Consider the following 22,647-nt stretch of genomic DNA (forward strand, 5'->3'; position numbering starts at 1 on the left):
TTTAATGCTGATTTTTCTTCGGAGTGCCTGGTCGTGTCGTCGGCTGAACCGATCTAAGATTCAAATGAAATCTAAGAATCATCTATGATTCAAATGAGAGGTCTTAAAATCCAATAAAACATCTTACTTTTTAGTCAGATCCGACTTCTGGTTTAGGAGATGCAGGGTGATTAGTGTAAAAATGTCCATTTCACATAAATTAATCAGGTTTATCGGGTTTGCAGATTTGAATAGTCGATTACCAAATAAATTTATTTCAGTTTGAGAAGTATTCGTTTTTGGATTCGGAATGCACCCCCAAATTTTAATTCGCACTACAAGTCCTCAAAGATGTCTACACACTCCTCAGGTGAATTTAACTGATTTCGACTACACCGATTTTCGAATTCCGGTTCCAGTATCAAATCAATTCTCAAAGCTCAATCATTTTCTCAAAAAAGACCAAATCGAACTTCAAAAACAAAAATTACAGGACTTAAGGTCCCATACAAAATTGGTGAATTTTATCCGATTCTGGAATTACAGATGATGAGTTTATAAAATTCATGTAAATTGTTTGGCGTAATAATTTATGGCCATTCGAATCATTTTGGGCTATGCTAATTCCTGAATACCGGCTCTGGAAGTACCATAAATAATGACAAAAACTAAACGCCGTTTTTCGTTCACATTCAGAACAGCTCTCAGCGTTCTCGTTCAGAACCGAGCTTATTAGTTTTAGTTTAGTGTAAATGATTTAAAAATTTGGAAAAAAAGATTAAATCATCTTAAGCCCTACTGAGATGATGATCCTTCATTACAGCGGTTTCTGCCATAGCATTTACACTGGGCGGTAATGTACACACGCACACTACTGAAGATTGCCACCTGACAGTGGTATTCATAACTGTCAAATATTAACCTGACGGGAAATTGTCATCATTTTGGAATAGTCTGTAGTTTTATCTAACTTCGCACGTAAAAGTCTGTAATTTTAGTAATCTGCGAAGTGTTTTTCCTAATTCACATTAAGAAAGCATAATTTTGTTGTACAGCTTTCGTTATTTGTGCTGCTATACCCCGTGCCGATGAATGCGAGTGCAAAAAGGCGAGGGCAGAACAAAAGTGAAAATTTTTGCTTCAAGGCTAGGGCAAGAGCTGATAAGGGATTGCATTGCAAGTTATCCGAAATTTTCGAGGGTGGTAGCAACGCACTCTAGTGCAGGAGAAAAATGACGTTGGATGCTAGCGTTTTACCATCGGAGCTGGTGACCACCGCTCAACCGCTAGTAGGACTATCCGGACTGGATGTACAACGGAATACTATCCACAAAACAATCTGGGATGCTTTCAACAACGGCAAAAAACCAGAAAGGTAGGGCGGGATTCGTTCTGAATGAACCGGAATAATCTTTTTGTTTTTAGTGAATCTATTCAGTATAAATTGCTTCCCACTAACTATGAGTTTCCTGTATCGAAACCAAAACATCAGTCATACGAATGGTATCATCCGAAAGGTATTCTGAAACGGAACTGGATGCTAAAGCATTTACACGTTCTTCCGGCAGTAGTAGTGCTCTTCCAAGATCTTGAATGGAACGATCCGCAATGGAGTGAAAAGCAGCTGCAATGTGCATCGATCATTCAATCACTTAAAAATTCTCTTCAAGGAAGAAACACTCGGTTGGCTGTGATATTGCTGCAAAAGGGAACCGCTGTACCACAGGGAGAAGATATGTTAGCATCCGAACGAGCAGCTCATCTAACCGGTACCTGCGATATTACCGCTAAAATGCTCTTCGTGCTTCCCCACAATGACCATTTGATGGGTCACATTTCGAGACTGCATTCAGCCTTCCTGGAACTTGCTCAGTCCTACTACACTCAGATGATGAAGCAGATCCGTTTACATCGCGACCAGCTGACGGATTCTCATCAAATACTCAAAATTCGCCATCAGTTCAAGCAGGGCTTTATCTCCGAGCTCAAGTTGGATCAGTCGAACGCCTTGCGCCATTACCGCCAAACTTATGCCAATCTGGATGAAATTCGAATTATCGATACAAACTGTCTCGAAATCAAAACCGTTGCCGGTTTCGTCAACTACAAAATCTGCCGATTATTCTTCAAGCTGAACGCCCCGAAGGACTCAATTTCCCACTTTAAAAACCATATCAACAAATACCGGAATCGAGCCGGCTTCAAGGAGTTACTGTTCGAGCATTATGCTTGGCTCAGTGTACAGTATAGTGCATTCGGAGAGCTGTTCTGCGATGCTGTCAAGAATGGACTGGCACCGCTGCAGACCCAGCACCCGGGAATCTACTTCCACAAAGCGGCCGAATATATCGGCAAACGGAAGGAAACATTTTTACAGTGCTCGGCACTGGCCCCGACAAGCGATGGACCGTCGGGTGTGGTAGGGCAGGTGAGTTTGGGAAAACGGGTAAACTGAAGTGAACTGATTTGCTTCTCGAAAAAATGCTAATGAGATTTTCCAATCACAATTACGCAGCTAACATACTCTCACAGATTTCCTACAATTTCTCCTTATCCGGTATAACGGTTCCATCAATTAAACTACTATAGGTGTGATGCAACACTGTCAAATTGTCTGGAAATGCGCACATGTTAAGAGTGTTCACTCCAATTAGGTGTCATCATTCCACAAGAGGACACTTCTCAATTTCATTGCTTTTGTGGAAACTGATGATTCTATTCAACATGTATTGATTCTTAGCGTACAGAACTACCGCGTGGCTAGTTATACGAAGCTATTGATATTGAGTATATTTCCATGTTGAGGCTCGAACATACAACTGGCTTGTAAGACGTTAGACACTATCTTTTCCCATCCTTATGGCAATTCATGGAATACCTTTTTAAAAAATTCGACCAGTTTGGCCGCAATCCACGAATCGCTCGATCTTCGTCCTCCAAATCAAAATCGCCACTTTCAAACCATTCAAACCACTTCCGATATGCTAGATCAGGGGTTCCTGAAGTGGTCGATATAGACCCTTGGGGTCGACATCCTTTTTGCGGGGACCGACGTAAACGAAAACTGACTATGGGGGTCAACGAGGTTTAGAAATCGACTCCCTATTGTTTGACATAAGTTGTTATTTGGAATATTTAGGCTGAAAAAGTTGTGTATATTTTACCATTCGTAAGTATTTTACATCAATATTCAAAAAGCAAAAAATTGAATTTTCAAAGGAATTTGTTGATGGGGCTCTGAGGCCTTAGTTAATTTTAGTAAAAGGGTCTATGACCCAAAATAGTTTGGGAACCCCTGGGCTAGATCCTACTCACCGTACACTTCCACCATAAAACGATACTTTCAACGGCAGTTTTCGTCATATTCAAATAATGGAGAAGAACACCCCACAAAAACACTTTATTCGCCACAAAGTTCCATATTTTCGTATTACAAAAAAGTATTGTTGTTTACTCTTTAGCTAAATTACACATACTGATTCTAAGACTGTATGACAGTAGCTTCAAATGCGTTTTTTGAAAGGTAAATCATTGCACAGTGGTCCAAAACGGGAAATTAGTGTGACAAAAATATGACATTTGATTGAGTTACATCAATTTTCCCTAGTAAAAGTAGGGTGGCTCCTGAAAAATCACTAACTTTTTTGGGAAACGTATATATTATTTTATAGAAGAACTGAGTAATATTCAAGCAAGATCTTTTTGCCTTTCTTTATAAAAATTTATTAGAATTGCTGGAAAAAACGACTATCGAACGGAGCCTCGGAGACCCATAGAGTTATATACCATTCGAATCAGTTCGACGAGATCGGAAAATGTCTGTGTGTGTATGTGTGTGTGCACTCTTCGAAGATATTTTTACCGCTCAATTTTCTCAGAGATGGCTTAACCGATTTTTACAAACTCGTTTGAAAGCTATTGTTAGACCATTGATCAAGTTCGATGATCAATTGGCTGTGACGTCTGGTTCCGGAGATATAATGGCATAAGTGACGTAATCGACAAAACACCTTAATTTTTACCGCTCTTATCATTTCGTAAAGCTCTAGTGCTCAAAAGTTTAAGCACCTCGAAAAAAGTCCTCATGCAAAATTTGAGCTAAATCGGACATTTATTTATTTATTTATTTATTATTGTAATATCCATCGGATACGAAATCTACATGGATATGGGAGGAGAAAAACCCATTTGAGTTGAACATAAAATATGTCATTCTCAAACGGGCGCAAAAACCACCATCTTTTAAAAAAAACAACACATAATAATTATCACAATACATCTAAAACTAATAGTCACATAACATTATTAAAAACAAAGCTGTTATCGGGGCATTACATCCAAAACTAGTTCTATGAAATCTTTGCTGAAGTAGAGTGCCATTCCGCTGGGTTCTGTTCGGTGCTCGAAAATTAATTTCGGATCGCAATTCTGGTGCATCAATTTCTCCGTTGATCAGTTTTGCAATAGCTACTGCCTGTTGTATTTAACGGCGACGTAACAGTGATTCGATTCCGCTTAGTTTACATCTATCCGGATATGGTGGAAGATTCGAGGGATCTCTCCACGGTAAATTCCATAATGCTAAACGAACAGACCGCTTTTGAACTCGTTCAATTCGCATGCACCACGAGAATTGATACGGTAACCAAACTGATGAAGCGTTCTCAAGAATAGGTCTAACGAGTGAGCAATATAATGCCTTCAATCAATGAGGATCTTTAAAATCCTTAGCGATTTTTGAAATAAATCCCAACTGACGTGAAGCTTTTGAAATGATCAGTGATCGATGTGAATCAAAGGTCAGTTTTTCATCCAACAATACTCCTAAATCGCTCACCTGGTTAACTCTAGTCAGAACAGAGCCACCAATAATGTAATTAAATTTCACAGGATTCAAAGTACGGTGGAACGTAATCATCTGACATTTTGCCACGTTAATGATTAGCTTGTTTCTGTGACACCAATCTACGAACAATTCTAGTAGATATTGTAACCGCTGGCAATCCTCTACGGTACGAACTACGAGGTTCAATTTTAAATCGTCTGCATAGATCAATTTGCAGCCATGTTGCAAAGAAAATGAGATATCGTTGAAAAACAGTACGAAAAGTAATGGTCCCAAATTACTACGTTGAGGAACTCCTGAATTGTTCGTAAATTGAGATGATGTGCAGTTATCCATCTTCACTCGTAATACTCTACCAGTCAGATACGATCTTAACCAGGACACGAGCTGCGCAGAGAAGCCGAGACGATATAATTTACAAAGAAGTATTTCGTGGTCAATTTTGTCAAATGTCAAAAGATCAGTGTACACAACATCCATTTGAGTTTTATCCTCCATGCTAGCGATACACTTAGACGTGAATGTTAACAGATTCGTCGAAACTGATCTTTCTGGTATAAATCCATGCTGTTTAAATGAAACGTAATTCCTCACTCGATCTAATATGGCATCACTTACAATCTTTTCTAAAAGTTTAGATGAGGCAGAGAGACTGGTAATCCCACGGTAATTAGCAACATTTCGCCGATCGCCATCTTTAAATATGGGACAAATGTACGATTGCTTCCATATGCACGGGAATTTTGCCTGCTCAAAAGATCGACTAAAAATTGTACTCAATGGTTCATGGGAAGGGGTGCTGCCCAGCGGTTAATGTTTGAAAATTTTCGATCTTGAAAAAGCACCGGTGTAGTGCAAATTAAAAACGAAAACGCCATTTCATTTTTGACATTGATTGATTCAGATTGATCATTTTTCCAACCAAACGCTTGACATTTGCGTTGCCGATTTGTATGAGAAGAGTGATGCTAATCTAAAAAAATCCTTCTTAGTCCACTTAGTGGACTTTTCATAGATCTTGAAAAATCACATGAAATTTCCGAAATCGAAAATAAATTTTTGATGCCTAAAGTCTTAGAATTGCAAATTTCGTTTGCAAAGACCATTGTTGAGGGGGGTTATGAAAAAACACTCAAATTTAAACCGTCCAAACAAACTGGACGAGTATTTCGTTCAGTATGTTGTTATACAAACGCTCAACCAGCGATGGCAGATCGTGCGCGCTGAATTTCCGTATTCCATATTGTATCGGGGTGGTGGTAGATAAATAAAAATCAGTATAAATCCGTGTAATTTATTTTATATTAATTACATGGTATTTATATAAATTAATGCGTAACTTATGTAAGGGCGTTTTCTTTGTGTTCAAACAAATTTTTATTATTTAACACAAGAAAATGTAGTTTAATCCAGAGTAAATTATTTCTATTTTTATTGCATTCATTGAAGTACCTGAATACATCCAGGAGAAAATACTTCGGTCAAAAAAGGAAGTTTCATCATTTTTAATGATTAAAGAAAGTATAGAAAATTATCATAAAAGGAATTTTAGTGTAAATTTTTCTTTCATTGTTCGTAGAAACACAGTTCAGTGAATTGCATAATTAATATAGAATCTGCAAGAATCTTAAGAGAGGAGAGCAACTGACGGCAAATAATACACATGAGTGTATTGAATGTGCAGAATTAACAAAGTTTGTAAGTTCAACTAGGTTCAACTTGCGCAGGTTTTCAATGATTTAACCCAGTCTAATTTGTCGGCCAGAATGGAACCGATTCATCACGTTTCTCTGTCATCATACAATAAAGCAGGAAAAACTTTTTGTAATATTATTAACATTGGCGAAAAAAAAGACTTTCTCAAATATCTGTATAAAATCAGTATTTTTTGCCAAATCCGTATGAAATTCAGTAAATTTTATCATTGTTATTGAAATTCAGTAGAATACTGAAAAATCCGTATATCTGGTAACCCTGCCGCTCAACGCCCAACAAGATCAAACCGCTTTCTTATACCGTTTTCGTTTATTGATCAGAGCAGCCCGAAAACTGACCCAGAGTCGCCCATACAACGTTTGATATGTTTGTTTGAGCAACCTGAGGTCGCTCTAGATCGGACTTCAATCGCGTAGTTGCGCTCTGAAAATTTTCTCGGGTCGCACCACGCATCCAGCCGAGTTTGTTTATTTTTTTCATTTTTTCATGAGTTGTTGTTTAGGCCGCGTACCATGTGTTCGTTTTACTCGGAGTCAGAGTACCCGCGTCTAGGTTCAAAAACGAAAACGGTATTAGTGGGTCCGTGCAGAACAAATTGTTTGTTATACTGAAGATGTGTGCCAAATTTTAACGACAAGTGGGAACAAGTCCATCCTATTTTTGCCACTTTTTCTGCGATTCGAAAAAATTCTAGACAGAATATTTTTTTAATAAAATATATTTGCTGTTAGTGCAATCCAAGATTAACCATTCAATTGAGCATTATAAGTCATCTTAAAACTAAGTACAGTTTTTTAATTAGGTTACATGAATTTGAGAGATTTTGAGATTACTCCAACCATTAGTGTTTGTGCAGACTTTTCTGAAACCAATTTAGTCGATTTTGTGCAAGATTTTCGAAATTTGTCTATATAGTTATAGCTTGTTGTTTATAATGAGAGAGTTCTTGCTTTACGAGAGCCCAATACTGCCCGTTAGGTCGCAACTACGGGCAGTTAGTTAGCAGGTAGTTTCGTCTCTTTCGGTACAACATGGCATCGCTTTATACTATTCCAAAACATCTTTGCCGTAGTGACAAGATGTCAAACCAACTAAAAATAGCGAGAGAGTTTCATGGCTGCGTAGGAAGGATTATTTTCTTACTTTTTCCTTCGGTAGTGAAGCTTTGGTTTGCTCGACCACAGCAGCATATTGCCTGCCAAACCAAACATTTTTTTGGAAAACTTGGTCTCTTTATTCGTTCTGAAATGATTTTCTACGCCGTTCCGTTTCAAGATAGTATAAAAAATCATTCTGGGAAGCTGATTATCACGTAAGCCCAGCCCATTATCACGTAAAAAAAACTTCGTCAAATATTTGCGATAGAACTTAAGAGTCCGCCAACTGAGAAAGCTGTAAGATCTTGTTGGGCGTTGAGCGCTTGTTGGACGACATACTGAACAAAATACTCGTTCAGTTTGTTGGAACGGTTTGTTGTTGTTTTCTTTCCAACAAGATTGTGTGAAAATTGAGTGTTTTTTTCATATAAAAAGAAAACGTATTGTTATTCTACGCGAATCAGATGTATTCTACAGTAATTAGTTTAAAAAATTGGTAGCTTGAAACTTCTTGTAAAATTAGTCTGACGCCTTGATTTCAAGAGACGGAAATGGCTCAACAATGGACTTCTATTTGCCGGGTTTGTTAAACAAAAAAAAATTTGCGCCCGGTTCAAAATTGACAAATGAAAGTTCCGTGTCTGCCTCCCGTTAGACAATTTAATGGACGTTCAGCGGACCAACGGTTCAACATATTGGACTAACGGAGGACTTCCGGTGGACGATTTTTTCGTAGAGGGCGGATTTTAGTGGCCACATTCTGTTTGTTCCGTTCCCAGCCTACCTAACTGTTGTTGCAGTTATTCGTTTTCCGCCGCCATCTTCGATCTAGTATTTTGTAGTATCACAGAAAATTGATTTAACACTATAAACAGACATACGTACGCGAGTAAACCTTAATTTCAGGAAATGTTCGATGTGGAAAATCAAAAAGTTTATGTTGAACTGCTAACGTCACCTAACGGTTCGACATAAACCGCTAAGGTAGACGTAAAGTTTATAGTATTTGCGAAACACATACGATAGAACCTTGTCATTTTTCGCTGCATCTTCATGTTGAGATAAAATTTGTAAAAAAATTTTCATATAAAACCTTCTGTCAATTTCAGAATCTATCAGTGAACTCCAATTCGGCCCTGTACAGCGATTTCTTCGGAATTCGAGGCACGAAAACTGGCGAACCGGTGTCGGAACAGCACATAATTTGCTTGGTGCAGGATATGGAAAAAGCCTACAATCACTCAGCCACCATCATAACGCTGCTGGGTCAGGCAATGGCCCAGTACAAGGTGTACAAGTGTCTACGGTTCCGTAAGAAACTAGCCATCGACATGGCCGAAGAGTATTTGAAGTGTGGTGACTATTCAAAGGCACTCACACTGTACTCACTGATGCTGTCCGACTACCGGGTGGACAAGTGGTACACAATTTTCACCGAGGTTCTGCTGAAAACGCTCCGATCAGCTTATCTGTCAGCGTCGGTACCGGACTTTGTTGCCTGTAGCATCGAAGCCCTGTCGCCAAGAATCGCCATGGAAAAAGCCGACCGTATTCTAATCCTAGAGAATCTATGGAAGGTCTTCCATAATGTGTCACCAGTATCCAGCAGTCAAATTGCACCGGAATTATGTACCAGTTGGCATACGGCACTTACTAGTTTTAACACACCAATCAAGCTTGATCTTGATCGATTGAACGATCTACTGGAATGTAAAATCAGTTTCGAAAAACGACAGATTAGGAACGACGAGAAACTGCATTTGCAGTTGTACGTTCGATCCATTGTAGAAGTTCCTTTAAAGTTGAAAAACTTTTCCGTTCTGCTGACAGATTTAAAATCTAGTTCGGTGCGTGTGCCTGCGACTGAGTACTGTGAGTACGTTCCATCGGAAGGCCTAGAACCAACGAGTCTGAAACCGATCGAAGAATTTATTCTAGAACCGCAAAAATGCTACCGCATACTGTTCGTTGGGGAGCGTTACCAATTCATGGAAAATGTAGATGTACACATCTTTAGACTGGAAGTACAGATGGGTACCGACCGCACCTTCGCTATCCTATCGAAACGGGAAAAGCTGAATGTACAGGGTGTCTTCAAAAATTACAATCCCCATCGAGATTGTATGGAGCAGATTTCGGTCATCAGCTCATGCTACATCATTCCGACGTGAGAACGAAAGTATCTTTTTGAAGGTAACACCATTTAACTCTCGTACCGTTTCAACAGGTTCCATTTGGGATCACAAACGAAGCAGAACAGTCAACCGATGCTGACGAACGAGTTCTACAAAGTTACTACGAAAATTATGAACAATTCGGATCTTTGCCTGCAAAATATCGGAATTAGCATCAGTGTTCCTCAAGCGTTGCGAAACAGTGGTAAATTTTAATAGCCATAATCTTTTTAATCAACCACATCAAAACATACTTTTTCATGCTTCTCTGTCTAGTGTTCCTTACAACCGATCTAAGTCATCCGCTGCAGAAGATCACCTCCAACGTCCAGATTGACATCGGTGAGCTGCAGATGCAATCTTCTACGGCAATTTCATACTACGCAACCAGTCTGGTCGAAGGCAATATCGAACTGCGTCAGCGATTGTTCTACCAAACAGAGAATCTGCATCAAACGAAGGCTGCAGTGGTCGATTCTCCGTCGACACCGAACAGCGAGAAAGAAGATCTAGCAAAACTGCTAGCCAGCGACCGGGGCGGCTTGAAATACAACACTAACCATAATATCAAAATAGAATATCTGAACGATGATCAGGTCCGAAAAATTAAGGAAGACACCGTTGTGTTACCATGCGTAGAGGAATTCAAGCTTGTCGGTCGTTTTTATACGCTTAGTCGAGAACCGTTGGTGAAAGCCTATAGGAGCGAAGATTTCATTCTAAGAGTCAATATGGAAGTCAACGCACCGGACGGATTAGACATTCTGGAAACAGTGTTTCTGAGTGTGAGTAATGAGTATCCGATTTGTTGGGGTACCGATAAAAACTTATTTCTGTTACAGGATCATAACATTATGGAAAAGCCTTACAAGGGACAGCAGCGGATTGTTGGGACGAAGTTATGTCAAAGTACACGCTTCGAAGACCTTCGAATATTGAATCCATCCAACTGCAGCCGGGATTGGATAACACAAAGTGATTATCTTAACAACGATGTTCGACTGGCGTTCAGTCGAAGTCGCACACCGGATCATGGTACCAGTGGCGGCTGTCCGTCGATACCACCTTCCAGACTTCAAACGGACGATCAATACAATCGGAGCCTGCTGGCCAAGCTTCCCACTAACGCAACCATTATCGGTAGCACCAATGCCAATCTATCGAATCAGTTGAACCTACCACTAACCAGTACTTCGTCCAATTCTTCTATCAATAATGCTGCCTCTGCGGGATCGTCACCGTTGCCTCCTGCACAACTGCAATCAGGACTGATGACATCATCCACGGGGAGTGCGGACGATTTCAAGGTCCGACCATTACCTACGTCAACGACGACCCCCGGTGATGACCAACAGCTGCGAGATGATTTCGCCAAAGGTTCGTCGCGTTCGAAAAATATTTACAATCAAGCAATAGACTGTGTTCAATTGACTAATAACGAACGAAACGGGTTCATCAATGCCAACCTAAGCTCGCTGACGGGTAGAGCACGAAGTTTGGAACCAAGCGGAAGCGACGCGGCAGCGGGTGACAAGCACGAACGAGCACTCATTTTTGGAGTCTACTGTATTCGGTGGTGCCGAAGCTGTTCGCCTAATGTGATCAACGAATCAAAGTTTGTGATCAACGGTATTGGTAAGTAAAACAAGACAGCCAATATATCGTAAAGATTTTTATTTTTTTTTTCTAATATTAATTCTAACAGAAGTGATTGATCCGTCCCTCAATTTGTACTGCTACTTGGAGGAAAAAATGTACGTCCGCGTTCCAATGACCCTTCGAATCACACTGAAGAATTCAACGCGAAAGATTCTCCACCTACAGGCCGTTCTTAACAGTTCCGACAGTTTCATGTTTTCCGGACATCGGCAGGTTAGTATTGGGGATCGTTCTATTCCTGTCTAGACTATCAGTCCACCTTTACTTAGAGCATTAGCAAGACAGTACGACCATTTTGTTGTAGTTTATTGAAAAGATGGCTTTTTGGTCAAATGTTGCTTAACAGAATATTTATTTTGCGTTAAAGGCCGACGTTCCGAAGGAATATCCCTTCATCTTTAGGGCAATTATAATATTAACATACATAAATTAGTCACAATTTTCACACTATACAATTACATACAAATTGTTTACCCACGACAACAAATATTTTTCCCTCAAGTGGATTGAAACATTGAAAATGGTCAAAAACGGGAACGGCCACTCTACACTAAAAGCACAAACGTTGTAAAAAAACATTGATTTTTAACAAACTTTGAATTGAATTTGTATGCTTGTTTTAACTTACACAGTTACTTCCCCCGCACATCAAACCAGATTGAATATTGAAACTTTTCAGTCATGGCCGATAATACAGCAAAAACCAGAAAGAATTTTGTATTTAATGTTCGATTGTGTGTGTTCGATTGTACCATTCGACTCAGTTCGTCGAGATCACAAAATGTATCTCTCTCTCTCTCTCTGTGTGTGTGTGTGTGTGTGAGAGAGAGAGAGAGAGAGAGAGAGAGAGAGAGAGAGAGAGAGAGAGAGAGAGAGAGAGAGAGAGAGAGAGAGAGAGAGAGAGAGAGAGAGAGAGAGAGAGAGAGAGAGAGAGAGAGAGAGAGAGAGAGAGAGAGTATGACGAATAATGTCACTCAATTTTCTTTCTTTTATTCAATTTGTACCTACTTGTTAGTGTTATTACAAGATCATGATAGCGATTCTTTTCTATAAAATTACACTTATTGCCTTTCTCATATAGAAAGTTTATGCAATCACTTGAAAATTGACTAGTGAAAATTGGCCCAGTGGGCTAAATGTTTTACATCAGTCGACAAACTTCATCGAGCTGAGCAATGTATGTGTCTGTGGGTGTATGTGTGTGAGTATGTGTCAAATAACGTCACTCATCAAACAAAAAATCTCGTAGTCCAATAGGTTGCTATTGAATTTCACACCGTCAGCGACAATGCAAAAAATGTAAAATTCTTCTAGATTCGGCTTAAAACTGAAACAGTTTGTAGGCTATATTAGTACTTACCAAACGAACCGACTTCGGCTATACTGGTTCCAAGTTTCCGGTACCGGAAATAATGGTCAAAAACTCTGAAACGAGACTCACTCAATTTTCTCAGAGATGCTTTGATCGATTTGAGCAAACAGGCTCTAATCAAATTTCTATAGTCTCATAGGTTGCAGTTCAATTTCATCCGGGTCCGACTTTCGGTTTCAGAACTATGGGGTAAAGTGTGTTTAATCATTTAGTGCGGGGATACAAAATAAAGAAAAAATCTTATTACCTTGACATAACTGTTTACAAATGGAAATGGTTATGTTAGTTTATACCCAAAGAAAGTTTCTTATTTTATTCAAATTGAAAAAAAATGTGATATTTTTGAAAATATAAGTAATATGAAAAAGGCATCATTACACCACTAGGTGGATTAAAAAAGGTTTTTTGTTTTGTTTTTTGTTTTGCACATACTTTGTTCAATTATATTCATAAAAGTTATGTATCGATTTTATTATTATTTTCGATTATTTTGTTATGAATACGACTTACTTTACTATGGGGCGCCTTTTCAAAATTAGCCATATGAAAGAATGGGCAGAACTTAATCGTGAATATCTCGACTTGTATTAATGGCAGCAACATAACTCTTTCACTATTTCATCAAAAATATGATCAGGAATTTAGGATAAAATTTTGAACAGTGTCAGATAACCACAAACAACTCAAAAATTAAGTTTTCTCACAATTTGAAAACAACGCGGAAAACTTTACTTGCGCTTGGGTTTTTCGCTCAAGGACGACGATTTTGAGGTAGTCGGGCACATATCTTCAAGTGACTGCTTCTAAAAGGGGAACCGTGGTCGAAAATCTATCATTTCTTCTTGTGCGTTGGATGGAAGCAGACGTCGTGAAAATGATTCAATCAACCAGCAGCTTCGCAGAGTGCACCTTCTGCGTGGTTAAAAACCTCAAAAGCTCAGGTCGCAACTCTCATTTGGACTTCAGTCGTCAGGTGGAGCAGTCGACAATGCTTTCATTTGGACTTCAGTCGTCAGGTGGAGCAGTCGTCAATAATAACAGCAGACCTTTTGCATGCTATCAAACCTCAAACGCTCAGTTCATGCTCTCATTTGGACTTTAGTCGTCAGGTGGAGCAGTTGGCAATGAAAGCTGACCTTTTGCGTGGTATAAAGCCTCAAACGCTTAGGTTGTGTTTTCATTTGAACTTCGGTCGTCAGGTGGAGCAGTCGCTAGTAATAAGAGCAGACCTTTAGCGTTGTACAAAACGTCAAACGCTCAATTCGCAGAGCCAGTTTCCCTTCGAAGAAGATCGATTACATCATCCTGTTGGTGGTCGTTTGCATTGGAGCAAAATACAACGGAAAATGGACAATAATGTGGAACATTATGCAAAATCAGCCCTTCTAATGGCTCTAAATGTTACCTAAAGAACTATAAAGATTGCTTCTTTGTACATCGAAAATTAAAATTATCAGTGTAGTGCAAATCTAAGATAATTTGATCAGTTTTTTGCAATTTTCACAGTTCTAAATTCGCCACAGTGTTTAAAATCGTTTACATCCAACCAGTGTTTAATATTTTAGAAAATTATACAATTTGGCTCTTCTGGGATGCCAGAAATTAATCCCGTACAGCATTTTAATAGTATCTTTTACTAAAATATTGAAATCCGAAATGAAATAATAGACATCAAAATTCTCTAAGGTGCTATTTAGAACCATAATTTTATACCCGAAAAATTACGCGAAATTTTCAGTGGCGCCTCGTCACAAAATTTACTAGTTGTGCACTGCTTATATGGTATGATATCAGATGTAACAGTTCATTGTAAGTGAAAACTAAAGATTGAGGAATGAAGAATCGCTTGTGTTTTTTAATACAATGAAATAACGATATACTTTTGGATCGAAAATATTTTGTTGAACTTATTTTGTATCATTGATACATTAGAAGGATTTAGCGCTCTGCACGTTGAGAAAATGTTTCAATAACTTCAATTATAAAACCGTTTCGATGTTGCAACTGAGACAGCAAATTGTTTTCAACTGCCATAAGCCTCAGCCATTGATGCGTCTCCTGGAGTTGTGCATACAAGTTCTCACAGACAGAGAGAACAAGTGTGTTTCATTCGAATCAGATTATTTCGATCGAATACGAAATTTTGCATTCTGTATCGCGATCGAGTTCGAATATTCTATACGAAAGTATCATTCAATCGAATCCAAAAATGCAAAATTTTCACATTCAATCCGAATATTCGATTCGATCGAAATACAGGAAACTTGACCGGTTGTGCAGTGCACGAGGTGCACATGAAGACGAGACGCTACTGGAAATTTTACTTCACTCTACTGTATACGGCCCATTTTTCAACCAGTTGTAGTTTGTAGTAAACTTTCTGCAGATTTTCTATATAAAATGCATAGCACGGACTCAGAAGCCATTCATTTCGAATTTGACTGTCGTTGTTATCGTGTTGATTATGGTGCAATCGAAGAATCTCCAAGCGAAATACAAAACTTGTTACCGCAAGCGGAAGAAGCAGGAGACTCCAACAGAACACATATCAGTATCGCATTCACGGACAACAGGTAATCCTGGAAATAGAAGACGGAAGTCAGCGGTATCCATCGGAATTTGAACACAACTCGTCACTCACCATCACGAACGCCTTCATAAAAGACCACCATTATTTGAACACTTAATGTTCCCCTGTCTAATAACTCATTGAACTGCATCAATATAGACGAAGACTCAATACGGACGGCAATTGTAGGAATGAAAACCTCAACTTCTCCAGGCCCCGACGGAACACCGATAGTTCTTCTCAAAAAGTGCTCGCATGGAGTAATTGCTCCTTTCTGCAAATTATTTCAAATGTCTCTCGCTACAGAAATTTTCCCCAATTCCTGAAAAGCTTCCTTTATGTTCCCATCCCACAAAAAAAAACGATTAAATGGATGTAAACAACTACCGTGATATTACTTCCCTGAGCCTTATAACAGCTCGGCTGAAAATTTCGTATCGTTGAATAGAAACACACATTTTTTTTGCCAAATTCGTTTTTATTATTCAACATAATTGCCATCAGAGGCGATACAGCAATTATAGCGATCTTCCAACTTTTCGATACCATTTTTGTAGTACGATTTGTCCTTTGCCTCAAAATAGGCCTCTTTTTCAGCGATTACCCTTCATTGCTTCTAAATTTTTTACCAAGGAGCATTCTCTTGAGGTCTGAGAACAGGAAAAAGTCACTGGGGGCCAAATCTGGCGAATACGGTGGATGAGGGAGCAATTCGAAGCCCAATTCGTTCAACTTCAGTATGATTTTCATCGACTTGTGATACGGTGCATTGTCTTGATGAAACAAAACTTTTTTCTTCTTCAAATGAGGCCGTTTTTTCAAATTTCGTCCTTCAAACGCTCTAATAACGCTATATAATAGTCACTGTTGATGGTTTTTCCCTTTTCAAGGTAGTCGATGAAAATTATACCATGCGAATCCCAAAATACAGACGCCATAACCTTACCGGCCGATTGTTGAGTCTTTCCACGCTTTGGGTTCGGTTCATCGCGTGCAGTCCACTCAGCTGACTGTCGATTGGACTCCGGAGTGAAGTGATGGAGCCATGTTTCGTCCATTGTTATATATCGACGAAAAAAATCGGGTTTATTTCGATATAACAGCTCCAAACACTGCTCAGAATCATCAATTCGTTGTTGTTTTTGATCGATTGTGAGCTCACGCGGCACCCATTTCGCACAAAGCTTTCTCATATCCAAATATTAGTGAATAATATGTCCAACACGTTCCTTTGATATTTTTAGGGTGTCAGCTATCTCGATCAACTTCACTTTACGGTCATTGAAAATCATTTTGTGGATTTTTTTCACGTTTTCATCGGTAACAGCCTCTTTTGGACGTCCACTGCGTTCATCGTCTTCGGTGCTCATATGACCAGTACGAAATTTTGCAAACCACTTACGAATTGTTGCTTCGCCCGGTGCAGAGTCTGGATAACACTCATCAAGCCATTCTTTGGTATCGGCGGCACTTTTTTTCATCAAAAAGTAGTGTTTCATCAACACACGAAATCCCTTTTTTCCATTTTTTTCACAACAACAAATGTAGCTTCACTCAAAATGGAATATCTCACAAACTAATAATCAGACAGCTGTCAAATTTATACAGGTATCTTTTGAAGGTTGGTACTAATTGAAAATGGTATGGATTTAATTCTAGTGGCGCCCTCTCATAGAAACGATACGAACTTTTCAGCCGATCTGTTACCAAAGCTGTTCGAAAAAGTTATACTGACACCAATTTTCAATCACTGTAAGCAATATATCGTCGATACTCAGCACGGTTTCATGTCTAACGATTTACAAACGGACGTTATCTATACAGATCTTTCCTCCGCTTTCGATATAATCAACCACGACATCACGGTTTCTGAATTGGACAGACTTGGATTCAGTTCGAACATTCTTCGTTGGTTACAGTCATATCTCAAGAATCGTCGTTCAGCAGTTAAAATTGACAGTCATACTTCCGAAGATTTCCTCGCATCAACCGGGAAGTCATCTCGAACCGTTAATATTTTTTGCTGTACTTCAATGACGTCAATTTTGTTTTGGAAGGTCCTCGCTTATCGTTTGCTGATGATATCAAGTTCTATCACATCATCCGCAAATTAGAGGACGCAGTATTTCTCCAGCGGTAATTGTTAATCTTCGCAGATTGGTGTAAAGTTTACCGCATGATTGTAAATCCCGACAAGTGCCATTCCGTTCACGAGGAAAAAATGCCATTCCATGTCGAATACTTTCTGGATGGATCCTTGAAGATCGACTAGCGTTAAGGATCTTGGCGTGTTGGAACAAATTCCTCGAAAGGAATGCAATGCTGAGAGTCGTTTTCATTATTATTCTGTTAGTCGTTTTCATATTATTCTACTCCTAACAAAAGCATTATCATTTTCCTTTCAGCTGACAGTAACGATATTTGCCTTCTCGACGTACGATTTGCTGTTCATTCTGTACCCGTTGAAAGCAGGATGGCAACCACTGCCCGAACTACAGCTCGAGTACGTAAGCCATGGCGGTACCACACTCAGTAATCAAACGGGAACCCAATCCGGTGGAGTAGTTTCGGGGCATGGCTCTGGCGAGATCAGTATCACTCAAACGGGCGAAGCAATCGAAGCAGCTAATGATAGTTTCGAAAATCAGCTGAAGGCCGAACTCGATTCGCTGGTCAAACGATGGATGCCTAAGACCGTGTTCATTCATGTAAGTCGGCAACGATTTCGATTGTCAATGTTATGACTCTACATTTTTCAATCGTGTTTTCAGCCTCCCACACGCAACTGATGAAGATGGCTAACGTGTATAGCAATAATGCCTTGACTATTTTTATCGTATATCTGTTTCGTCAGAACAAGAAGTCCTTGGTCGCTACATAATACTGTTTTTTTTTTTAATTTTCTGATAAACTTTCTTAGCAAAAGCATCAAACAAATCTGAAAAGTAATATATTAGTTGTTATTTGATTAACAGATAGAAGGTTCATCAGTGATCGAAACATGTGGATTCCAATGAATGAAAGCAATTGGATTGTTCAGCGGTGAATAGTTTGAAAACTAGACGTAAACTGTGTTATATGTATATATTCCAAAAATAGTCATAAACTATCGGATAACACATTGAATGATAGGGTTGATGCACTTTTGAAATAGTCGTATGTAGAAATTTTTCCAATCTAGATAAGCGAATTGAAAAAAAAACCGTAGAACTACAAACTCCTAGACAGTTGCAAATGATAATTAAGTGTTGGAGCATGAACAAGAGTTTTGTGTGTTCGACAAGGTTGAATGCACTAGTTACAATATTATTTATTGATTCAAATTGATTTGGAGGACTAAATTTCATTCATATATCACATTCCCGACACTTGAGGTATCAAAACCCCTAAATAATGTTTTTCCCGTAAAAATCAAGAAACTCTAGTGGTGCAGGATTTATCCATATTCATGGTTTCTTTAACCATCCGTCCAACCGATCGGACGATTTAACAAGCTTGTTTGTTTTATGTATTCAAACGGAACAGGCTGATGCTATACAGGAATAGCAGTCTCTGAGGAATATAGATCAATAAAGAAATAACTACGTGTTTTCGTGTCCAGTAACCAAAACGTTCTGCTCTAGTTTTATTACTCTTATGCCTTCGACCCTTTATTCTTACACTCGATCACTCATTCGTTTAACGAGAAGGTTCATGCATTTTACCGAACGTATTTTAAATCGAATCATATAGTATCGTATACTACAGTTTGAAAGGTAGCATTGGATTGTGGATCAAGTTCGAGTATCACATGGCTGACACTTCCGGTTCCGAAGATATGATTGTAGAAATAGCGTAACCTACAAATTACACTTTTTACTTTTCATAGTGAAAGGATACGCAATTATTGTAAAAACGACTTCCAAACTTAGGCCCGGAGGGCCGAGTGTCATTTACCATTTGAATAAATTCGTCGTGATCACAAAATGTCTGTGTTTGAACGAAAAATATGAAGTTATTTCAGTATGGCATTACAACGTAACGACAACTTATTTTTAGCCGACTTAGCCATTAGAAACTGCGTTTTTGAGTCACGCAAGTGGTTAGATATTAGTAACAATCACTCAAATTTCTAGTTGCAAACTACTCACAAATCAGCTAGCGTAACAAAACTTGTTACTTGGGTAGTATAAATGCACCGTTAAAATTCTGAAAACGAAGAAATAATAGTTGTAAAATTCACATAATCGATCAACGCATACGAACGCTTATTGATATTCGGAAGTGTGAAAAAAGCATGCCAGTTTCATTCGTATTCAGTTACGTCTCTGGTATTACTCACCCACCTTTTTTCCACACAAAATTCTTGAATTTTATCCGGATCAAACCTTCGGTTCCGGAACTACAGGTGATACGATTTCAGCAAACTTAGATTCATATAAAAGGTCTTACAATTCCGTAGAATCTTGAATCTTTTATTTTGATAAAAATTTCAATTCCGGAATTATAGGGTGAGTGAAAAAAAGGTAAGTTCAAGAGCACACAGCGATACAAAAGCAATGTAGTATCCTATGAAGTAGCCATATAATTTCTATGTTGTGCATGCTTTGTTAGTTGATCGCCAAAAACTTTGAATACCCGGTTCCGGAAGTATGTAGGAAATAGTGGTAGAGAACTAAAACGGTGCAATAATTGGATGAAAATTTTTTAGTTATTTTACATCGAAAAATAATACTCCAGGATATTAAATTTCAACAATTTAATATTTAAAAAACATAATATACTATTTATGTTAACACATGGATCAATAAGACCCGAGACTAAAGCAGAGATGGCGCTCGTAGTAAACCAGTAACCACGTCTTTCTAGGGTACTATCCTTTGCTTGAAACGGGTCAAAATTTTAAGTCGATCCGACCAAAAACAGCTGAGAGGTTGGAGTAAAGTCGTTTTGTAGTTTGTTTAAAAAATGGAAAAAACCGATTTTCGTGTTTTGATAAAACATTGTTTTTTAATGGGTAAAAACACCGTGCAAGCAAAACAATGGATTGAAAAATGTTATCCGGACTCTTGTGCATCAAAAGCAACGATTTGTCGGTGGTTCGCCGAGTTTAAACGTGGTCGTACCGACACAAATGACGCGGAACGCTCGGGTAGACCTGTGGAAGCCGTTACACCGGAAAATGTGAGTGAAGTGACAAAAATTATAATGAAAGATCGTAAAGTGAAACTCCGTGAGATTGCTGAGATGACACAGATATCATATGGAAGTGTATTTACTATCCTTCATGAAAAATTGAACATGAAAAAGGTTTTTTCCAAGTGGGTGCCGCGATTGCTTTCGATGGAACAAAAACAGCAACGAGTCGATGATTCACAAAGCAGTTTATCGCTATTTACTCGCAACAAAAAAGATTTCTTGCGTCGTTACGTGACCATGGACGAAACATGGATACATCATTACACTCCAGAGTCGAAGCGTCCGAAAATGCAGTAGTCAGCTGGCAAAGTCATGGCGTCAGTTTTTTGGGATACGCATGGCGTGATTTTCATTGACTACCTCGAAAGAGGTAAATCGATCAACAGTGATTATTATATTGACTTACTGGTGCGTTTGAAGGAGGAAATCGCAAAAAAACGACCGCACATGCAGAGAAAAAAAATCCTTTTTCATCAAGACAATGCACCCTGCCACAAATCGATAAAAACAATGGCGAAATTGAACGAATTGGGCTTTGATCTGCTTCCCCACCCCCCATACTCGCCAGATTTAGCCCCCAGTGACTACTGGCCCTTTACTGATCTTTAAAAAAATGCTCCAGGGAAAAAGATTTGGCTCAAACGAAGAGGTCATCGCTGAAACTGAAGCTTATTTTGAAGCGAAAGATATTTTTTTTATAAACATGGTATTAAAAAATAGGAAAAACGTTGAAACCATTGTATCACCCTAAAAGGAGATTATGTTGATGAATAACAAAAAAATTTGCAAAAAAATGTTGTTTCCATTGTTAGTCTCGTGACTTATTGATCCATGTGTTAAACATCCGATACTAATTTCATCACGCGGAGAAAAATATTGTAAATGTAACTAAATCTGGATTTCACGTAACGATTTATTTTGTTGAAATAGTGACAAAAGAAAAATTGATTTAATATAGCAAATATTGTTGCTTGAAACAACAAAACTAGGTATTTGATTTTGCTCAGTGGATTAGTTTGTTTCTATAAATATTTTGTTGATACCAACAAATATTTTACTTGTGCGTTCCTGTTAATTTCTTGACAAACAATTTCATAGTAAATTCAACTTGCAAAATCAGTTTAAAATGAACTAATTTTGGATAAAGGTAATATTTATAGTGTTTTGAATTTTTAAAATTGACAGATGAAATAAATGATTAGATATCAACTTGAAATGATTAGTATTTCAACTTACGCTTTTGTTTGTAAAAATTATTCATTTTGTTTTGTTTTTACGAGTAAAATGATTTCTTTCGAAATAATTTGAAGGCTTGTTTTTGGTACATTTTTCTTCAATTTATATATTTATAAGGAATTCCTTACATTTATATTCCATACATTTATAAAATTTATCTACATACCACAATCAATCCAATATTACTTTTTATAGTATCCAATGATTCGGTACCCTTTCCCGGTGCCCTTCCGGTGAAGATAGAGATAACCTGCATCAAATATATGTTGTTAAGAAAACGTGTTATTGCAGTTTCTAATATTATTAACTATCAATACTTACGCTTGGATTGATGAAAAGCCGGATGAAAAATATATAAGCAGATAAAATTTTACTTTTGAAACGCGTAAAAAACTTTTCTGTTCATTCACGATTGAAAAAAACCAGTTTTAATCCACCTAGTGGTGTAATGATGCCTTTCTCATGTACATATAATATTGTGGTATTCTATTCAAAATTTTTCTCTTCGATTTTTGAAAGAAACCAAGAGATTGTTTGTGCAAAACATACAGAATAAAACAGTGCTTTGACTGCGTAAGTCATCCTTAAGAAAACGAAGTGGGTTCACTATTATATGCACTTCCGGCACCGGAACCCGAGAACCGGTATAATCAAAGTCGGTTCGTACGGCCACCAAATAACATGACATACAAACTCTACTAGTACGCACTCTAAATTACGATTTAAATGTTTGTTGCATCCGAAAATATTTTTAGTGACGGTGTACAATGTTGAACACACTTTACCCTATAACTCCGGAACCAAAAGTCGGATCCGGATGA

At 38.3% G+C, this 22,647-nt stretch overlaps 1 protein-coding gene across 2 annotated transcripts; it reads left to right on the forward strand.

Moving 5' to 3' along the window:
- The first annotated feature begins 894 nt into the window (after positions 1-894).
- LOC131435781 (trafficking protein particle complex subunit 11) lies at positions 895-18,739 on the forward strand. 2 transcript variants are annotated; one of them, XM_058603975.1, is made up of 10 exons: positions 895-1,354; positions 1,405-2,407; positions 8,748-9,805; positions 9,866-10,017; positions 10,089-10,597; positions 10,655-10,952; positions 11,079-11,447; positions 11,518-11,684; positions 17,818-18,120; positions 18,184-18,739. In XM_058603975.1, the coding sequence occupies exons 1-10, from the start codon at positions 1,212-1,214 to the stop codon at positions 18,199-18,201; spliced, it is 4,020 nt and encodes a 1,339-aa protein (XP_058459958.1). In that variant the 5' UTR covers positions 895-1,211; the 3' UTR covers positions 18,202-18,739. The 2 variants fall into 2 exon arrangements, with proteins under 2 accessions (XP_058459958.1, XP_058459957.1); XM_058603974.1 differs by having other exon boundaries at positions 10,655-11,447.
- The last annotated feature ends 3,908 nt before the right edge of the window (positions 18,740-22,647 follow it).

The sequence above is a fragment of the Malaya genurostris genome, chromosome 3, assembly GCF_030247185.1.
Source record: "Malaya genurostris strain Urasoe2022 chromosome 3, Malgen_1.1, whole genome shotgun sequence".
Lineage (NCBI taxonomy): Eukaryota > Metazoa > Arthropoda > Insecta > Diptera > Culicidae > Malaya > Malaya genurostris.

Excerpts from the sequence above, each read along its gene's own strand:
- LOC131435781 (XM_058603974.1), top strand. The coding sequence starts at position 1,212 with ATGACGTTGGATGCTAGCGTTTTACCATCGGAGCTGGTGACCACCGCT. Across the intron at positions 1,355-1,404 it reads AACGGCAAAAAACCAGAAAG|TGAATCTATTCAGTATAAAT; the intron begins GTAGGGCGGGAT and ends TTTTGTTTTTAG. Across the intron at positions 9,806-9,865 it reads TCATGCTACATCATTCCGAC|GTTCCATTTGGGATCACAAA; the intron begins GTGAGAACGAAA and ends CCGTTTCAACAG.